This window comes from Elephas maximus, chromosome 12, assembly GCF_024166365.1.
Source record: "Elephas maximus indicus isolate mEleMax1 chromosome 12, mEleMax1 primary haplotype, whole genome shotgun sequence".
Taxonomy (NCBI): Eukaryota; Metazoa; Chordata; class Mammalia; order Proboscidea; family Elephantidae; genus Elephas; species Elephas maximus.
The window spans coordinates 42916469-42930088 of record NC_064830.1 but is presented as its reverse complement, the minus strand read 5'-3'; the positions used below and the strand labels follow the sequence as shown (position 1 = coordinate 42930088).

Here is a 13620-nt window from a genome sequence, read left to right as displayed (position 1 = left end):
ATCCCTTTGCAGTAATATTTACCACCCCATGCGAACGAGGCAGATGCAAGCCAGAGCACGCACACAGGTAACTTCATCCTCGCCTCAGCCACCTCAGCGGGGCACTTGGCCTGCCCCACACCAGGGTGCTAAGCTGCATATTCGCAAGGTGTACCCTTCGGCAGGATGGTGTTAATTCCAGCCTTCGGGGCAGAGCTACAACCCCCTCTGCAGGCACGTTGTCCTTTTGCTCAGTCCCTACCTGGAAGCCCCCTCCCCCGCCCTTCCGCCCCCCTTCCCATAGACGTGGCTTGTAGCGCTTGAAAAGGGCTTCCGGGAAGGTCCAGCGTCCACCCGGCCTAGCCCTGCAGGTATATAAGGACCGAGGACAGCGACGGAGAGCAGGAGAGCAGGAGGCAGCGAAGGGGAAAGGGTGGAAGAGAAGTGACGAAGAGAAGCCCCGAGCATCCTCGCCCCAGCGCAGCGGGAACCGCCCGGAGAGCAGCCTCCCCGCGACAGGTAAAGACGCAGCGCTCTTACCCCGGGACCCCCTGCCCCAGGGGCCTCGGATTGCTCTAGCGGTCTCAGAACGGTGCCCTCACTATAGTCCTTAGTTCTCTGAAAACTTTATGTGCTGACTGAGGCTGTGAAGCAGCCAGAGGTGAACAGCAACGGGGCGCTCCCGGACCGGCAGAAGCGACTGTGATGCGGCAATGGGGCTTGGCAGCCTCGACCCCACCCCACCTCTGGGACTTGCCTCAGGTCGAGGAGGCATCCCGGGGCTCGGGTGATGGGACACTGGGACTGCTAGGAGCCCTGAGACTCCTACCGCCTTCTGGGGAGGTCTTGAGAGAGCCCAGACTTTTGGCTCCTCTTCCTCTCGATTTATTGGGTAAAAAAAAAAGGCGTCAAATAATTCATACTCTAGGGCAAATTAATGTTGGCAATGGGGCAGGAGAGAAAAGGCTAAAAGTCACAGTCAACTCCCTGCATTCCAGACTTTTTTGGGACTCAGAGCCCTGAATCCTCATTTCCCTGCCCACCTTAGTGCACCAGTTGTGGCTGTGCTATGACAATGAGGTGATTCTTCTGTCCCTTATATGGCAGGACAGTCCAGTCCATCCTCCACAAGACCCTTGGGCGCTGAAAACAGGTGGCTGTGGTGGGGGCTGTCCAAGGTTCTGAAACACGGTATCTGGCTTCAGGTGCCCTTCACGGGACCACAGAGTGAAAATCTCTTGGGGAGACCTTAGGCTGGGGAGGGGGTGGGCAGCCATTTGAGCGACCCAGGCTCAGGCCAGGGGGGTTTCCAGTGAAGGAGAGAGGGCTGCAAACATTGTGGGTCCCCCCAAATGACGTACGTGCTTCACGGATGGGGGGAAGGTGGAGGCTCTCACCGGATGAGTGGGCACAGTCAAGGAAAGTAAAAGTGTGAATTTGTTCTGTCAATTGTTGAGGTATGTACCAATGGTGGATGAATGAGTGATATAACGTTCCTTTGACACTTTCATTATATGACTTAATGCATGTGCAATAGTGCAAGGACAAAGCTCTGTGCTTCTAGTCTTTACAGAAGGGCACAACCAGGGTGCGATTTTAGAGTAACAAGCAAAGATATTCTGAAATCGAAAATGATTGTCAATTTGTTGTTGGTGGGGTGGTTACAAAAAGTCCGGTTACTTCAGGGGAGCTGACCTGGGTGAGGAGAAGAGGGAAACTAGAGATGTTGCCCCTTCCCCTCACCCAGTCTCAGTTGTTGGGACTGTCAAACCTGTATCATTTTACTTCTTTCTCTACAAATGTTTTATTTAGCTCACAGCCATTCACTCACATGTAGGAAGTTCTGATAAGTGTAGTTCTTCTATAAAAATGTTGGCATTAAAAATAGCAAATTTCTATTTATTTTTCCAAAGCTTCTGATTATTGGACTCTAACACTCTTCCTACTTACAGGTACTTTTTTTGTTACTTACAAAAAATGACAAAAAGTGATACTTGTTCATTGTAGAAAAAATGAAAATACAAATAAGCAAAAAGAGAAGTTGCTTTCAGAATTAACATTTTAGCAGAATGGAGCTGGGCGGTGGGGCGGGGAGCGGGGGAGCGAGAATGTTATCACACTGTTCAACCCAACCAGTGGGCAGAAGGAGAGGACATGCTCTCTGGAGCTTTTCAGGAGGGCCTGAAATCATGCAGTAGGTTTTTTAAGAAAATGGAAGTCATTCCAGAATGGTCAACTTTGAGGAGGGTTGGAATATTGTTGATGGGACAGTCAGACCTGTATCATTTTACTTCTTTCTCTACAAATGTTATTTTACACTTGCCCATAGTGACATTAACTATCATCTCACTGCTTTTCCTGTAGCATCTGGGCATTTTTCTAACCCAAATATTTTGTGAGGCCTCAGAACTTTGATCTAAATTGCCTTGTTCACCAACTTTGGACTATGTACTTGGACCAGTATCAGCAGGCTACTACAGAACCAGCCTGCCCCTGTTCTCTACTGGATGTCAAGGTGGACCAATTCTCTCTGTTGCCCCTTCAGTCTGAGGCGCTGCCGGGCCACTCACTGGCTGCCAGCGCCATCTAATGGCTACTCTGAAAATGCCATTCTGAAGGGAGTCCTGAGCTGACCCAGGTCTTTGGGAATGGGGTGAGGGTGAGACAGAGAGAAGGAAGTGGCTTCCTGAGGTGGACAGTGAGGGCCAGGAAGGACTTCTGTTTCCAAAGCCTGCACCAACACAAAAGAGAGATTTCTTTAGGCGAACTTATTTTAAAATGCAAATGTTCATTAGGAGTGACAAAACAATTAGCCATGCACACCTTAATGTGAATTACGTTCCTCATCTAATTAGGTTTCTTTCCAACAGCTGGCTGAGAAGATATTCTGAAATCGAAAATGATCGTAGGTTTGTTGTTGGTAGGATGGTTACAAAAGCTCTGGTTGCTTCGGGGGAGGGAACTAGAGATGTGAGGAAAGGGCTGGATGCAGGGGGGCAAGAGAAACCCTCGGTTCTCCCCTCCTGTCTGCTCTCCTCTTTACTGCGTCCTGGCCTCTTGACCTCAGCATCTACCTAAAGGTACTTCCTGGAATCTCTGGAAGTTCTTTGCTCCTGTCCTCAAAAAGCCCTGAGCTCCGCAGCTGAGTGTGTTGTTAATGTTGGCTTGCACTCCTTCCTGGTGAGTGGCCAACATTGTTCTGCTCCTTGCAGGGGTCCCACCAAACCTGTTTGTCTCTGCAGAGCAGCAGCCTGCCTGGAAGATGCCTCGATCCTGCTGCAGCTGCTCAGGGGTCCTGCTGCTGGCTTTGCTGCTTCAGGTCTCCATGGAAGTGCGCGGCTGGTGCCTGGAGAGCAGCCAGTGTCAGGACCTCACCACGGAAAGCAACCTGCTGGTACGTGGGTCACGGTTGTCATCTTGGTTTGGGCATCAGGTGACCCTGGGCTGGGGCTGGGACAGCTCAAAAGAAAGGGGTGCGGGGAAGGGGAAATTCATTCCCAGTGACAGAGGTGACTCAACCTAGGATGGGGACAGAGCTCTGGGGTGAAGTCAGAAATGGGTCAATTTGGGGAGAAAGCAGCTTCAGGGAGATGGGTCTTGTCTACAATTTCTGCTTGATTGTCCTTATTCTTGCCTAGTCTTCCTGTATGGAGACCTCACACGACTTACATTATTTAGAGATACTGCCTCCCTAGTATGTCATTAAGAAAATGATAACAATAGTAATAACAATTATTCCCTCAATTGATCCTGTATTTTCAATCTTTTAACCCACAAAGTGTTCCTTTTTAAATAACCTCATATCATTATGCTCTCCACTCCATGTCCTTTTCTTTTTATCCATACTACCAGTTCCAAAAGCGGCCCTGGTGGCACAGTGGTTAAGTGCTTGGCTGCTAACCGGGAGGTCAGGGGTTCGAACCCCTCAGCTGCTCCTAGGGAGAAAGATGGGGCAGTCTGATTCTGTTAAGATTTACATCCTTGGCAACTCTATGGAGGCAGTTCTACTCTGTCCTATAGGGTTGCTATGAGTTGGAATAGACTCAGCAGCAGTAGGTTTGGTTTTGTTTTACCATGTACAAAGCCAGCTAGGCAGTTCCCCAAATCACCTCCAGAGGGAAAAGGAAAAACTAAGGTACGATTTTCCTCTAATTGGTGTCAAATATGGCATGCTTCTTCTGGAGAGCTGGCCTTCTGCCATGTTCATCTGCAGCTTTTCCAGGAGCACGTAAGAGCCCTCCTAGCCAGGCAGCTCCCTCTAGGTCACCGCAATGTATGTGGGTGTATTTGTATCGGTGGGGGGTGTACATGAGAAATGATACTCTTAAAAGACAGACTGCAGGTGTCAGTGACTGAGATTCCATCCTGCTGCCGGCACCTGCAGAAGCCCTGGTGGCATAGTGGTTAACTGCTACGGCTGCTAACCAAAGGGAAGGCAGTTCGGATCCACCAGGCGCTCCTTGGAAACTTTATGGGGCAGTTCTATTCTGTCCTATAGGGTCAGTATGAGTCGGAATCGACTCGACGGCACTGGATCTGTGGCCAGCACCTGCCAGGTGAGGGTGGAATCCACATCACTACATTCTGTGGTTTTCAGTGGAGAAGCTGAGTTAAGGTGAAGTTAGGAAAGACTTTCCCAGACACATAGGTTTCATGTGGGGGCGGGGGGGGGGAAGCCCAGGGGATTCTGTGAGTTCCAGTTCAGAGAGACTCAGGGACTCTTGATTTGAGACACCCTCTGCCCAGCCTTTCCTGCTGAGGGAAAGGGCACTGGACACAGTCGGAGCCCATGGACTCTGGTTCTGGTTCTCTCAGGGCTGCGGGACCTTGGTCAGGTCTTTCACCCCTGGAGCCTCCTGTTTTGTCTCTGTCCAGTGAAGGGGAGGGAATTTCAACTAGATTTCCCCCCCCGACTGTTAACATTTTGCAGTGTTGTAATTCTAAATCCTTGGAATAGGAAATTCCCAACTCAACAGAGTGGGTGGGATCCTTTTGTTTCCTCTTCTGTAGTCCCCAAGTAACTGAATCTTAAGGCTGCTGCCTAAGGGTCGTTTTCTGAAACAAATACCACAATTGAGTCTTCTAGGGAAAGGGACAAGAGATATAGATTCCATAACCCGTGTAATAGAAACCACCCTGACTTTCCACACCTTCCTGCAGTCAAAATGAAGTAACAGGGAGGGAGTCCCCTTCCCCCAAGCTCAGTGATTGGGGAATGCACAAGGGAGATTAGCTCAGAAGACTTCAAAGAGCTGGAGAAGTGCCAGGTGGGTGTGGAAAGATGTGAGCTGTGGAGCAGGGACAGGGCTGGTTAGGTCATGAGGTAGGTTTGTAGGTCACTGTGACATGGTTGAGGCATTATGGGAAATACAGGCTCTAGAGGGCAGATTTCTACCACCTGAAGAGATTCTGCCTCCAAATTTCTGCTGAATAGCCCTCCTAGACTTGGACTATATTTATTTATTAGATAGTTATTACCTACCAACAAGTACCACGCATCTACCATTTATTGGGCAATTCCCATTTATCAGGCATGTAACAGCAAGATGTTGACCCTGCTCACAAAAGCTATGAAAGGATAGACAAGTAAACCAGAGCGGGATGGGGTGTGGTTGCCGCCATGCAGAAGTACGCAAGGAGCCCAGGGGACAAAACAGGCAACGTCCTTGCTGAGTCCTAGAAGATGTCAGTGGATGCCAAGAGGCAGGGTGGGCACGCATTCCCGGTAGGAGGCCCATTACAGCAAAGGCCTAGAGACATAACTTGGGGGCAGGAGGCTAAGTGGGTGGCACATCATGGGGGCCGCGGCGCGTTTGGGGGAGCTGCGGCAGGGGCGGGCGAAGGTTTCAGGCCTCCCTCACGACCTCGCGTCTCTCCCCCGCCCAGGAGTGCATCCAGGCCTGCAAGCTGGACCTGTCGGCCGAGAGGCCCGTGTTCCCCGGCAACGAGGAGCAGAGGCTGACCGAGACCCCCCGGAAGTACGTCATGGGCCACTTCCGCTGGGACAAGTTTGGCCGCCGAAATGGGAGCAGCGGCGGCGGCGCAGGGCAGAAGCGGGAACAGGGGCTCGCGGCGGGCGACGGCGGCGACGTGCTGCCCGCGGGCGGCCCCGGGCTCCGCGGCGATGGCCCTGAGTCGGGCCCGCGCGAGGGCAAGCGCTCCTACTCCATGGAGCACTTCCGCTGGGGCAAGCCGGTGGGCAAGAAGAGGCGCCCGGTGAAGGTGTACCCCAACGGCGCCGAGGGCGAGTCAGCCGAGGCCTTCCCCCTCGAGTTCAAGCGGGAGCTGGCCCGGGAGCGGCCCGAGCCGGCGCGCGGCCCCGAGGGCCCGGACGAGGGCGCGGCCACCCAGGCCGACCTGGACAATGGCCTCGTGGCGGAGGCCGAGGCGACGTCGGCCGAGAAGAAGGACGAGGGGCCCTACAAGATGGAGCACTTCCGCTGGGGCAGCCCCGCCAAGGACAAGCGCTACGGCGGCTTCATGACCTCCGAGAAAAGCCAGACGCCCCTGGTGACGCTGTTCAAAAACGCCATCATCAAGAACGCCTACAAGAAGGGCCACTGAGGGCGCAGTGGGGCTGCATTCCCTGGGAAGCCGGCCCCAAAGCCCCCTTTTCGCTGCCTCAGTCCTCCTGCCGCCTCCCAGCCTGGCTCTGGTACTCGCTCAGGAGGTGATAGCGGCAGGTGTTCAGCCCTTTAAAGCTGTCTGTAGTTAGGAAATAAAACCTTTAAATTTCACACCTGATTCTGACTTTGAATGTAGACTGGGTGAATAAAATAAAAATACATGTGGATCAAAAAGAGCGGCATACATTGGAGGAAGGACAGGATGGTTTCTATGTGACGCAACTGTAGTATCGTGAAATAGGAAAGAAAAAGACTTCCCTTCCCCATAACGTTGGAAACCCTGGTGGCGTAGTGGCTAAGTGCTAAGGCTGCTACCCAAAGGGTTTAGCAGTTCGAATCCACCAGCTGCTCCTTGGAAACTCTATGGGGCTGCTATGAGTCGGGATCGACTCTAAGGCACTGGGTTTGTTTTTTGGTTTTCCCTGTACTGGGCACCCAAGTGGTTTGGGATGCTGATGGCTCAGGGTGGCTGTCTGTCCATATCATTGGCCTTTTGCCATCTGAAAAGCAACGCCCATATTTAAACGCTTTTGGAAAAGTCAGTTGTTTACTGGAGCAGTCACTTGATAGGCAACTTGTAGGTACATCTAGGGCTAGAAGCCATGAGGTGGGAGCCAGGCAGGACCTCAGCAAGATGCACCCTGCCTCAAGCAGTAGATTGTGCCACTAATGACATGAACAGTTCAAGACAGAAGTTGGAGGAATATACAAATGCCACAGCTTATAACAGATATTTCCTCTCAGAATCCTGCCTTCCATTGCCCAAAGCTGTCCAGAGCCTCTTTGCCATCACAGGACTCAGGCAGGAAGAGCTGCCACCCCAGGTGTCATCTTATGTGGGAGTCTCAGCATCCTACGACAAAAGCCTGGGACTTAAGTCCACGAAGTGGTGCCCAGGCCTTGGACCCGGACTTGCACAGAGAGGAGCGACATGGCGAGGGAAGCTGGGCCACAGCTAGGCCAAGGTGGACAGTTCTAGGGAGAAACTTTATTACTGTGTTATTGTCATTGCTGGTGTCCATATCCTGTAGTAATGAAGCAGCAGCTTTATTCACCCCACTCCCAGGGGCTTTTCAGGCCCTCCCCAGCGCAGTCACAGGCCAAGTTGCCTGAAAAGAATGCATCCACCAATGTCTCAGGCCCTTGAGGGGGCAGCAGCTGGGCTAGCTGGTGTTAGGAAAGACCTGAGGCTGCTGCATAGACAGAGCTATAAAAAAAACCCATTATGTTGTCCATTTGTGATTTCCTTGGTGTAGGCGTGAAACTGACTTTTTTCCAAATAAAATTTGGAATGTGGGAGGAGTCTTAACACTCCTAGGATGGCCATGTTTCCCAACCTCTTCCACTGGGTGGAAGACCACTCAGCAATGATTCCTAAACAAGTGACCATAGGGACTTCAGGGTCTTCTGGTTCCTGTCCAGCTCCTAAAGCCGACCGGACGTGGGTCATGGCCCACAACCAGGGGTCTCTCTGGGCTGTGAGGTGGGAAGCCGTGGCAATGCCTCCCTGGATCACAGTCCGGTAATGCTCAGGACCACGTGTGTGACCTTTGGCAGGTCTCTAAACTTCTTCCAGATTGAGTTCTCTCATCTGCCCTGTCCCCTCGTAGTGTGAGGGCTATTGTGAGGATTAAACGAGAAAATGGATGTGATCATCTTTTTGTTACTGAAAAGTTAAGGGTGAGAGCTGAGGGTTGGTATCAGTTTGAATTTGGCCGCACTTCCAGGCTACTCACAGATATTCTCTTCTTCAAATACATGTCTCACCCCCACAGACACACACACCCGTGGAGGCAAACATCTGTGTAAATACAGCACGGTATACACAGGTGTGGACACACGATGCTCCTTCCCGTCGCTCAGGCCTGAGTCTCCAGTCTCCAGGTCCCCAGGCTCTCTTTTCCCCCTTGCTGTGCCGGAGCTCCTCCTTTGCAGGCTTCCCAGCTCCAGCCCTTCTCTTCATTCTTTGTGCTCCCTGACCAGGCCACGACTATCACAGCAGCTTCCTAACTATCTGATCTTCTTGTCCCCAGGCACTCTCCTCCCCAACCCATCATACACAAATTCTTTATATTTAAACGCATATGAAACCTTGCTTTCTCCACAATACTCCCTGGCTCAAGAGCCTATTTTCCAACAATTCCAAACTATTGGGTTAGCATGCAGGGCCCTTGTCAACAGGGCTCACTCTCCTTACCTAACCCCCCTTCTCATATTTCCCCGGATGAAACCTCTCTGCCTCACGCCTAGTCTCCTCACTGGCCTTCTCTTACCCTCCTCCACCCTTTGCCTGGAATGCTCCCACCTCTGCTGCCATTTCTTTTTGAATATTATCTTTTCTTCAACAGGAGCCCAGGCTCAAGTCCCCCTATGCTGGGAAAGTCATGATTTCTTCCAGCCAAACCTAATCATTTCGTGTTTCTGCATCAGCCCCCTGTGCACCGAAGGGCCTGCTGTCCTCCCTGGAATGGCAAGTCTTCCTGCATGTATGTTTGTCCTTTCCTCTTGGGGAAACTATAAGCTCCACAAAGGCAGAAGTCAAGTGGTATATTTCTTTTATATCTCCTGGAGGAGGACAAAATGTTTGGTGAAGTAGAGGGCCAGTGAGGGTAAGGGAGATGGATTGGCACAATAACTGCAACAATGGACTTGAACATGCCAGTGATAGTGAGGAAGATGCAGGACCAGGCAACGTTTTGTTCTGTTGTGCATAAGGTCTCCATAAGTCAGGGTTGACTCGACAGCAGCTCTACCTACCTGTCTGTCTTTCCATCTACCTAACCTATCTCCTCATGCTTTGATGTTTTGATGCTCTGGAAATTCCCAATTAAATAAGCCCATAGGGAATGCACCCTGGGAAGTCCTGATGTGAGGGGAGTCAGAATCCTTAAGAAAACATCTCTCCCCAATGCGGGTTATATTGAATGGGCTAGATTCTGGTTGCTAGAACGAAGGAATGGGCCCAGGCCTTCCTATCTGAGGATGCTCCCATGCTGGGAATTCTGGGCACCATATTCCCACCTTGGTAACATCCTTTCTCCTCCCTCCTTCCTTCTGAGGCAGGTAATGTAATGGTCGGTGAGGGTGGCTAAATGTCAGCGGTAAACATGGTATTTTCAGATCCTGTTTGCACGTCCAAAAACCATTTACTTTAAAGAAATGAACTAGACAGCCATGTGGTGACAACATTAACATTTATTTGAAAAGGGCATCATAAAGGCTCACTGGGAAATCACGACTAATCATCCTAAAGAATGAGTTTGCTAAGAGTCCTTCCTACGTTCCCCCCACTCCCCTTTCCCTGTTTCTAAAATAAAACTAACTTGACTCAATGAGTTTAAAACACAGAAAACTGCCACAGGCACTAGTTCTGCACTCACATATAAATACGTCAGCTATTATATACATATGTGTTCAACTACAGACTATAATCCATACACGCATGCGTATGGGCACACGCACACACTCAGCCAGTTCATGGTGGCCTACATGGGCGAAGACATGAAACAGTGGATGGGCGGCAGCTCTTGTGGGTTTACAACTCCACAAGCCCAGACTCCACAACTCCACGAGCCAGAACCAACAGTCGTGGAGGAAGAGCTTAGGGGGAAGGTGACAGGCTAAGGCCCCAAGGTCTCCCGAACAGGTAACTGCCTCCAGCCCCAGCAGGGCCACAGAGCTCCTCTTGCTGCCCCGTCTTCTGACCACTGCTTCTTAGCCAGGCTTGAGGAAAGGCCCCCATGACCATCCTTCTGCAGTCTTCACACTTAGGTCTGATTTGGGGCTAAGAGTCATTTTAACTAGAAGATTCCGGGGTTAATGGGTTGAAGAGGCAACAAGCTGCCCTAACCCCACTCCCCAGATGTAAGAAAGATACGCTGTTTCAGCACTACCTGCCTGGGAGTCTGTAGATCACAGGAAGCAGGTGTAGCCTGCCCTGATAACATGGCCTCCCCAGCTCACCCGTAAACCCAGTGTTCACTCAAACCGCTCAGATCCAGTCCTTTCCCCCAGACCCCTGGCTGGCCAGCTTCCATTGTCTGGTCATGAAGAGGAATTATGGAAAACCTGGGGCAGTGGAATGGCAACTGAAAGGTGTTGAGACCCAGGGTCCCCAGTGAAGCCCAGAGATTGGCCTTTGAGCCACTTACAGAACCCCCAGTGCTGTTCTAATTCTGAGTCCAGCTGAAATGTATCCTATGAGACCCAGAACACCCAGGGCCAAGGGCAGCACATACGCAGCCCCTAGCACTTCTCCAAGCACTTCAGTTGTCCCAGGTCCCACCTCTTCACTGCTGACCCACTTAGGTTTATACTTGTGCGGGGGGCGGAGGGGTTAGACAGAGGAGGGTATGAGAACTTTTTTAGTTCTTCTGACCTGCTTACGCTCCTTTTCTGGTAAGGAGGCTGTTTAGGAGTCAAGAAACCACTTACTCTTGCTTTTAAAAGAGAGAGGGAAATGCCACCAGCCCAGGACACTGGGGACCCCCTTGCAAGAAGAAGAGAAGGAGCCTGTAAGATCACATTGGTCCTCCTGCTGGTCTGCTCCTTTACGCACTCATGCCTCACCCAACCTAATGGAGCAACCAGCTAACGAATGTATTTATGTCTATTAAGTTTTACCAGCAACATGCTCACCAACCTTACCCCTGCCCGCAGAGCAAGAGTCTTCAGCTCTGGGGAGTAGCTGATTTGAATGAGCCCGCTGACTCCTTTGGGCTCAAATTCACAACAGAGAAGAGTGGCAAAAAAAGGGGCCGGTTGCATGAAACCCTGCTGCCTGATGCCAGAGGGTTAGGAAGACAGGAAGCTGTGATGCTAGACCAAGGGCCCGGGCACGTTCCTCCCTTCTAGAGAGCCCATCAAACCTGGCTTCACTCTCTCCTAGGCCTTGTGGTGGGGTGGAGGAGACTGTCTACCATTTCATTTTCTGTTCAAGGTAACCCTCACCTTAAACTCTGATGCTGAGGCATATTTGGCAAGAATCCAAATTCTACTCCATGTCAGCAGACTCTCTGGTATTCTACTGAGGGTAATTTCAAACTGAAGTGGAGAAGACAGCCCTCAAAAATGGCCAGTTCTCCAAAAGAAATGCCTTTTTGTTTGCAGAGGTGATGCAAAGCAAAAGCTGCCTTGGATTGATGGAGAGGAACAGCGGGTTGAGAGTATACAGAACGGGAACTCTGTGCCTTTGCCTTCCAGTCCCAAGATGGGGGCGAGGGACAGACATCTTAGTGGACCTGAGATCTCTGGTTCTCATGTTGGCTCTACCAACAGACACCAGGGAAATGACTCCCAAGTCCCAGAACAGGGACCCCATGGGTAGCATTCAGGGTGAAGTTGTCATGGGGTAGACACTAAAGTTAAGTAGATACAAGAAAGAAACAGAGCATCTCGCTCTCATCAAAGTCAAGCATAGGATTAAAAGACGGAAGGAACTAGTGAAGAAAGGCATGTTTGTAGCTCAGGATTTAGATTTTCTTTAACATTTGTTCCAAAAGTTATTTGGACTAAAGTTGGCTTGAAGTTATTTTAAACTTGGTTTCTTAGTAAAGAGATATTAAAGAGCAATCTAAGATCATGCTTGTAAAGTTAGGTTGGGCATATGCCAAAGCCCTGGAAGCACAGCCAGAGAGCTGTGGGGACAGCAGGGGCGCTGGCCTTGGGCCTCATCATTGTGCAGGCCATTCAGAGCCACATGCTGCAGCACACTGGCAGCGGCCAGGGGAAAGAGTGTCATCTTCAGTGTGGAAACTATGGGAACGAGAGTCAGCTATGCCCCCTGCCCAGGAAATTTTTTGCACAGGTAATAGGGAAATGCCTATGTTAAGGTTCTCCCTGGTGAAAAAGACACCAATCTGTCCTAACAATCCCACTCTCACTGTGCGTCACAGCAAGGCCCAGTGCAGAGATGGGACCTGAGGGGTTTCCTGGGACTGCCCTCCCCTTGGCACACATGGCCCTCCTGGCTGCATGCCACACTGCCTAAACTTGTACCTTAAACAGATTGCTTTGGGCCAAGAAGTCTCCCCATCCTCCCTCTTTTTAAAAAGCACGTTCTCCAGGGAGAGGCCATTCAACCATTCACAACTTCCTGTACCTGAGGGTTATATCAGCTCTGAAACTGTGAGGAGTTTGACTGGAAGGAAAAAAAAAGACTATGTTGGACCACAGGGTACTGTCATGGGAGGGTAGCCTAGGTGCGAGGTTCTACCAGAGAAGGTTCTGGAGGGTAAAGGCACCTGGAAGGCAGGATCAGAAAGGGAAGTGGGAGAGAGAGAAGCAAGTGGCCTCCCTCGCGGCTCTGCTGTTCTTTGCATCAGCTCCTCCTCTGCACGTGCTGGTCACACAGAGACAGGTAGGCACACTCAGGGAAAATGGAAAACCCAGGAGCCCAAAGCAGTTCCCACTGCCTCTCCCCAGGTCACGAGCTCCGTTGATTGGCACAGATGTCCCAGACTTCATTCAAAGAGTGAAGGAACCATTCCAACATTAGTTGCTAGATCCTTCTTTCCTCAAATGGCATATCCAAAAGGTTGACTTTTGACATTCTTGAGACCCAAAGTGTCACTTACCCCAACTGACCCTCCACTACCCCTGTCCCCCACCCAGGCAAGGTTGGGAGCTTCTTCCATAGGTGGGGAGGTGGGCAGGCCTCAGGGGGCCCCTGCAGTTCCTCCTCTTTCTTGAGTCATTTAGAACAAGATTATCTTGATCTGCCCTCCCTCAACCCAGAGGCTCTAGAAATACCTTGGGATCATCAGGAAGAAAGACATCAAAGAGGGAGAACCCAACTAAGAGAAACATCCAGAAGGGAAAGAACCGTGGGAGGGCCCTAATAAGCTCCCTATGAACAAAGGAGATGAGAAGATGCTACAGAGGGACAAGACTGCCCCACTTTCACCTGCTGCTCTTCTACAGGAGCAAGGCCCACACAGATGCTCCCTGGCTCAGCTGCCCAGCCTGGGAGAAGCAGCCCTCTATCCCCAGACCCACCCACCCTTCGTTTCACCCT

General features: G+C 51.1%; 1 protein-coding gene across 1 annotated transcript; it reads left to right on the top strand.

The window, feature by feature from the left end:
* Positions 1-3241: 3241 nt before the first annotated feature.
* POMC (proopiomelanocortin) lies at positions 3242-6632 on the top strand. The gene is made up of 2 exons (XM_049904104.1): positions 3242-3373; positions 5866-6632. Exons 1-2 carry the CDS (start codon positions 3242-3244, stop codon positions 6541-6543), a joined length of 810 nt encoding a protein of 269 aa, XP_049760061.1. The 3' UTR covers positions 6544-6632.
* The last annotated feature ends 6988 nt before the right edge of the window (positions 6633-13620 follow it).

What these genes read in the sequence shown, in the direction of transcription:
- POMC (XM_049904104.1), top strand. Translation starts at nt 3,242, where the DNA reads ATGCCTCGATCCTGCTGCAGCTGCTCAGGGGTCCTGCTGCTGGCTTTG. An exon ending in CCACGGAAAGCAACCTGCTG is followed by an intron (nt 3,374 to 5,865) that starts GTACGTGGGTCA and finishes TCCCCCGCCCAG; the next exon opens with GAGTGCATCCAGGCCTGCAA.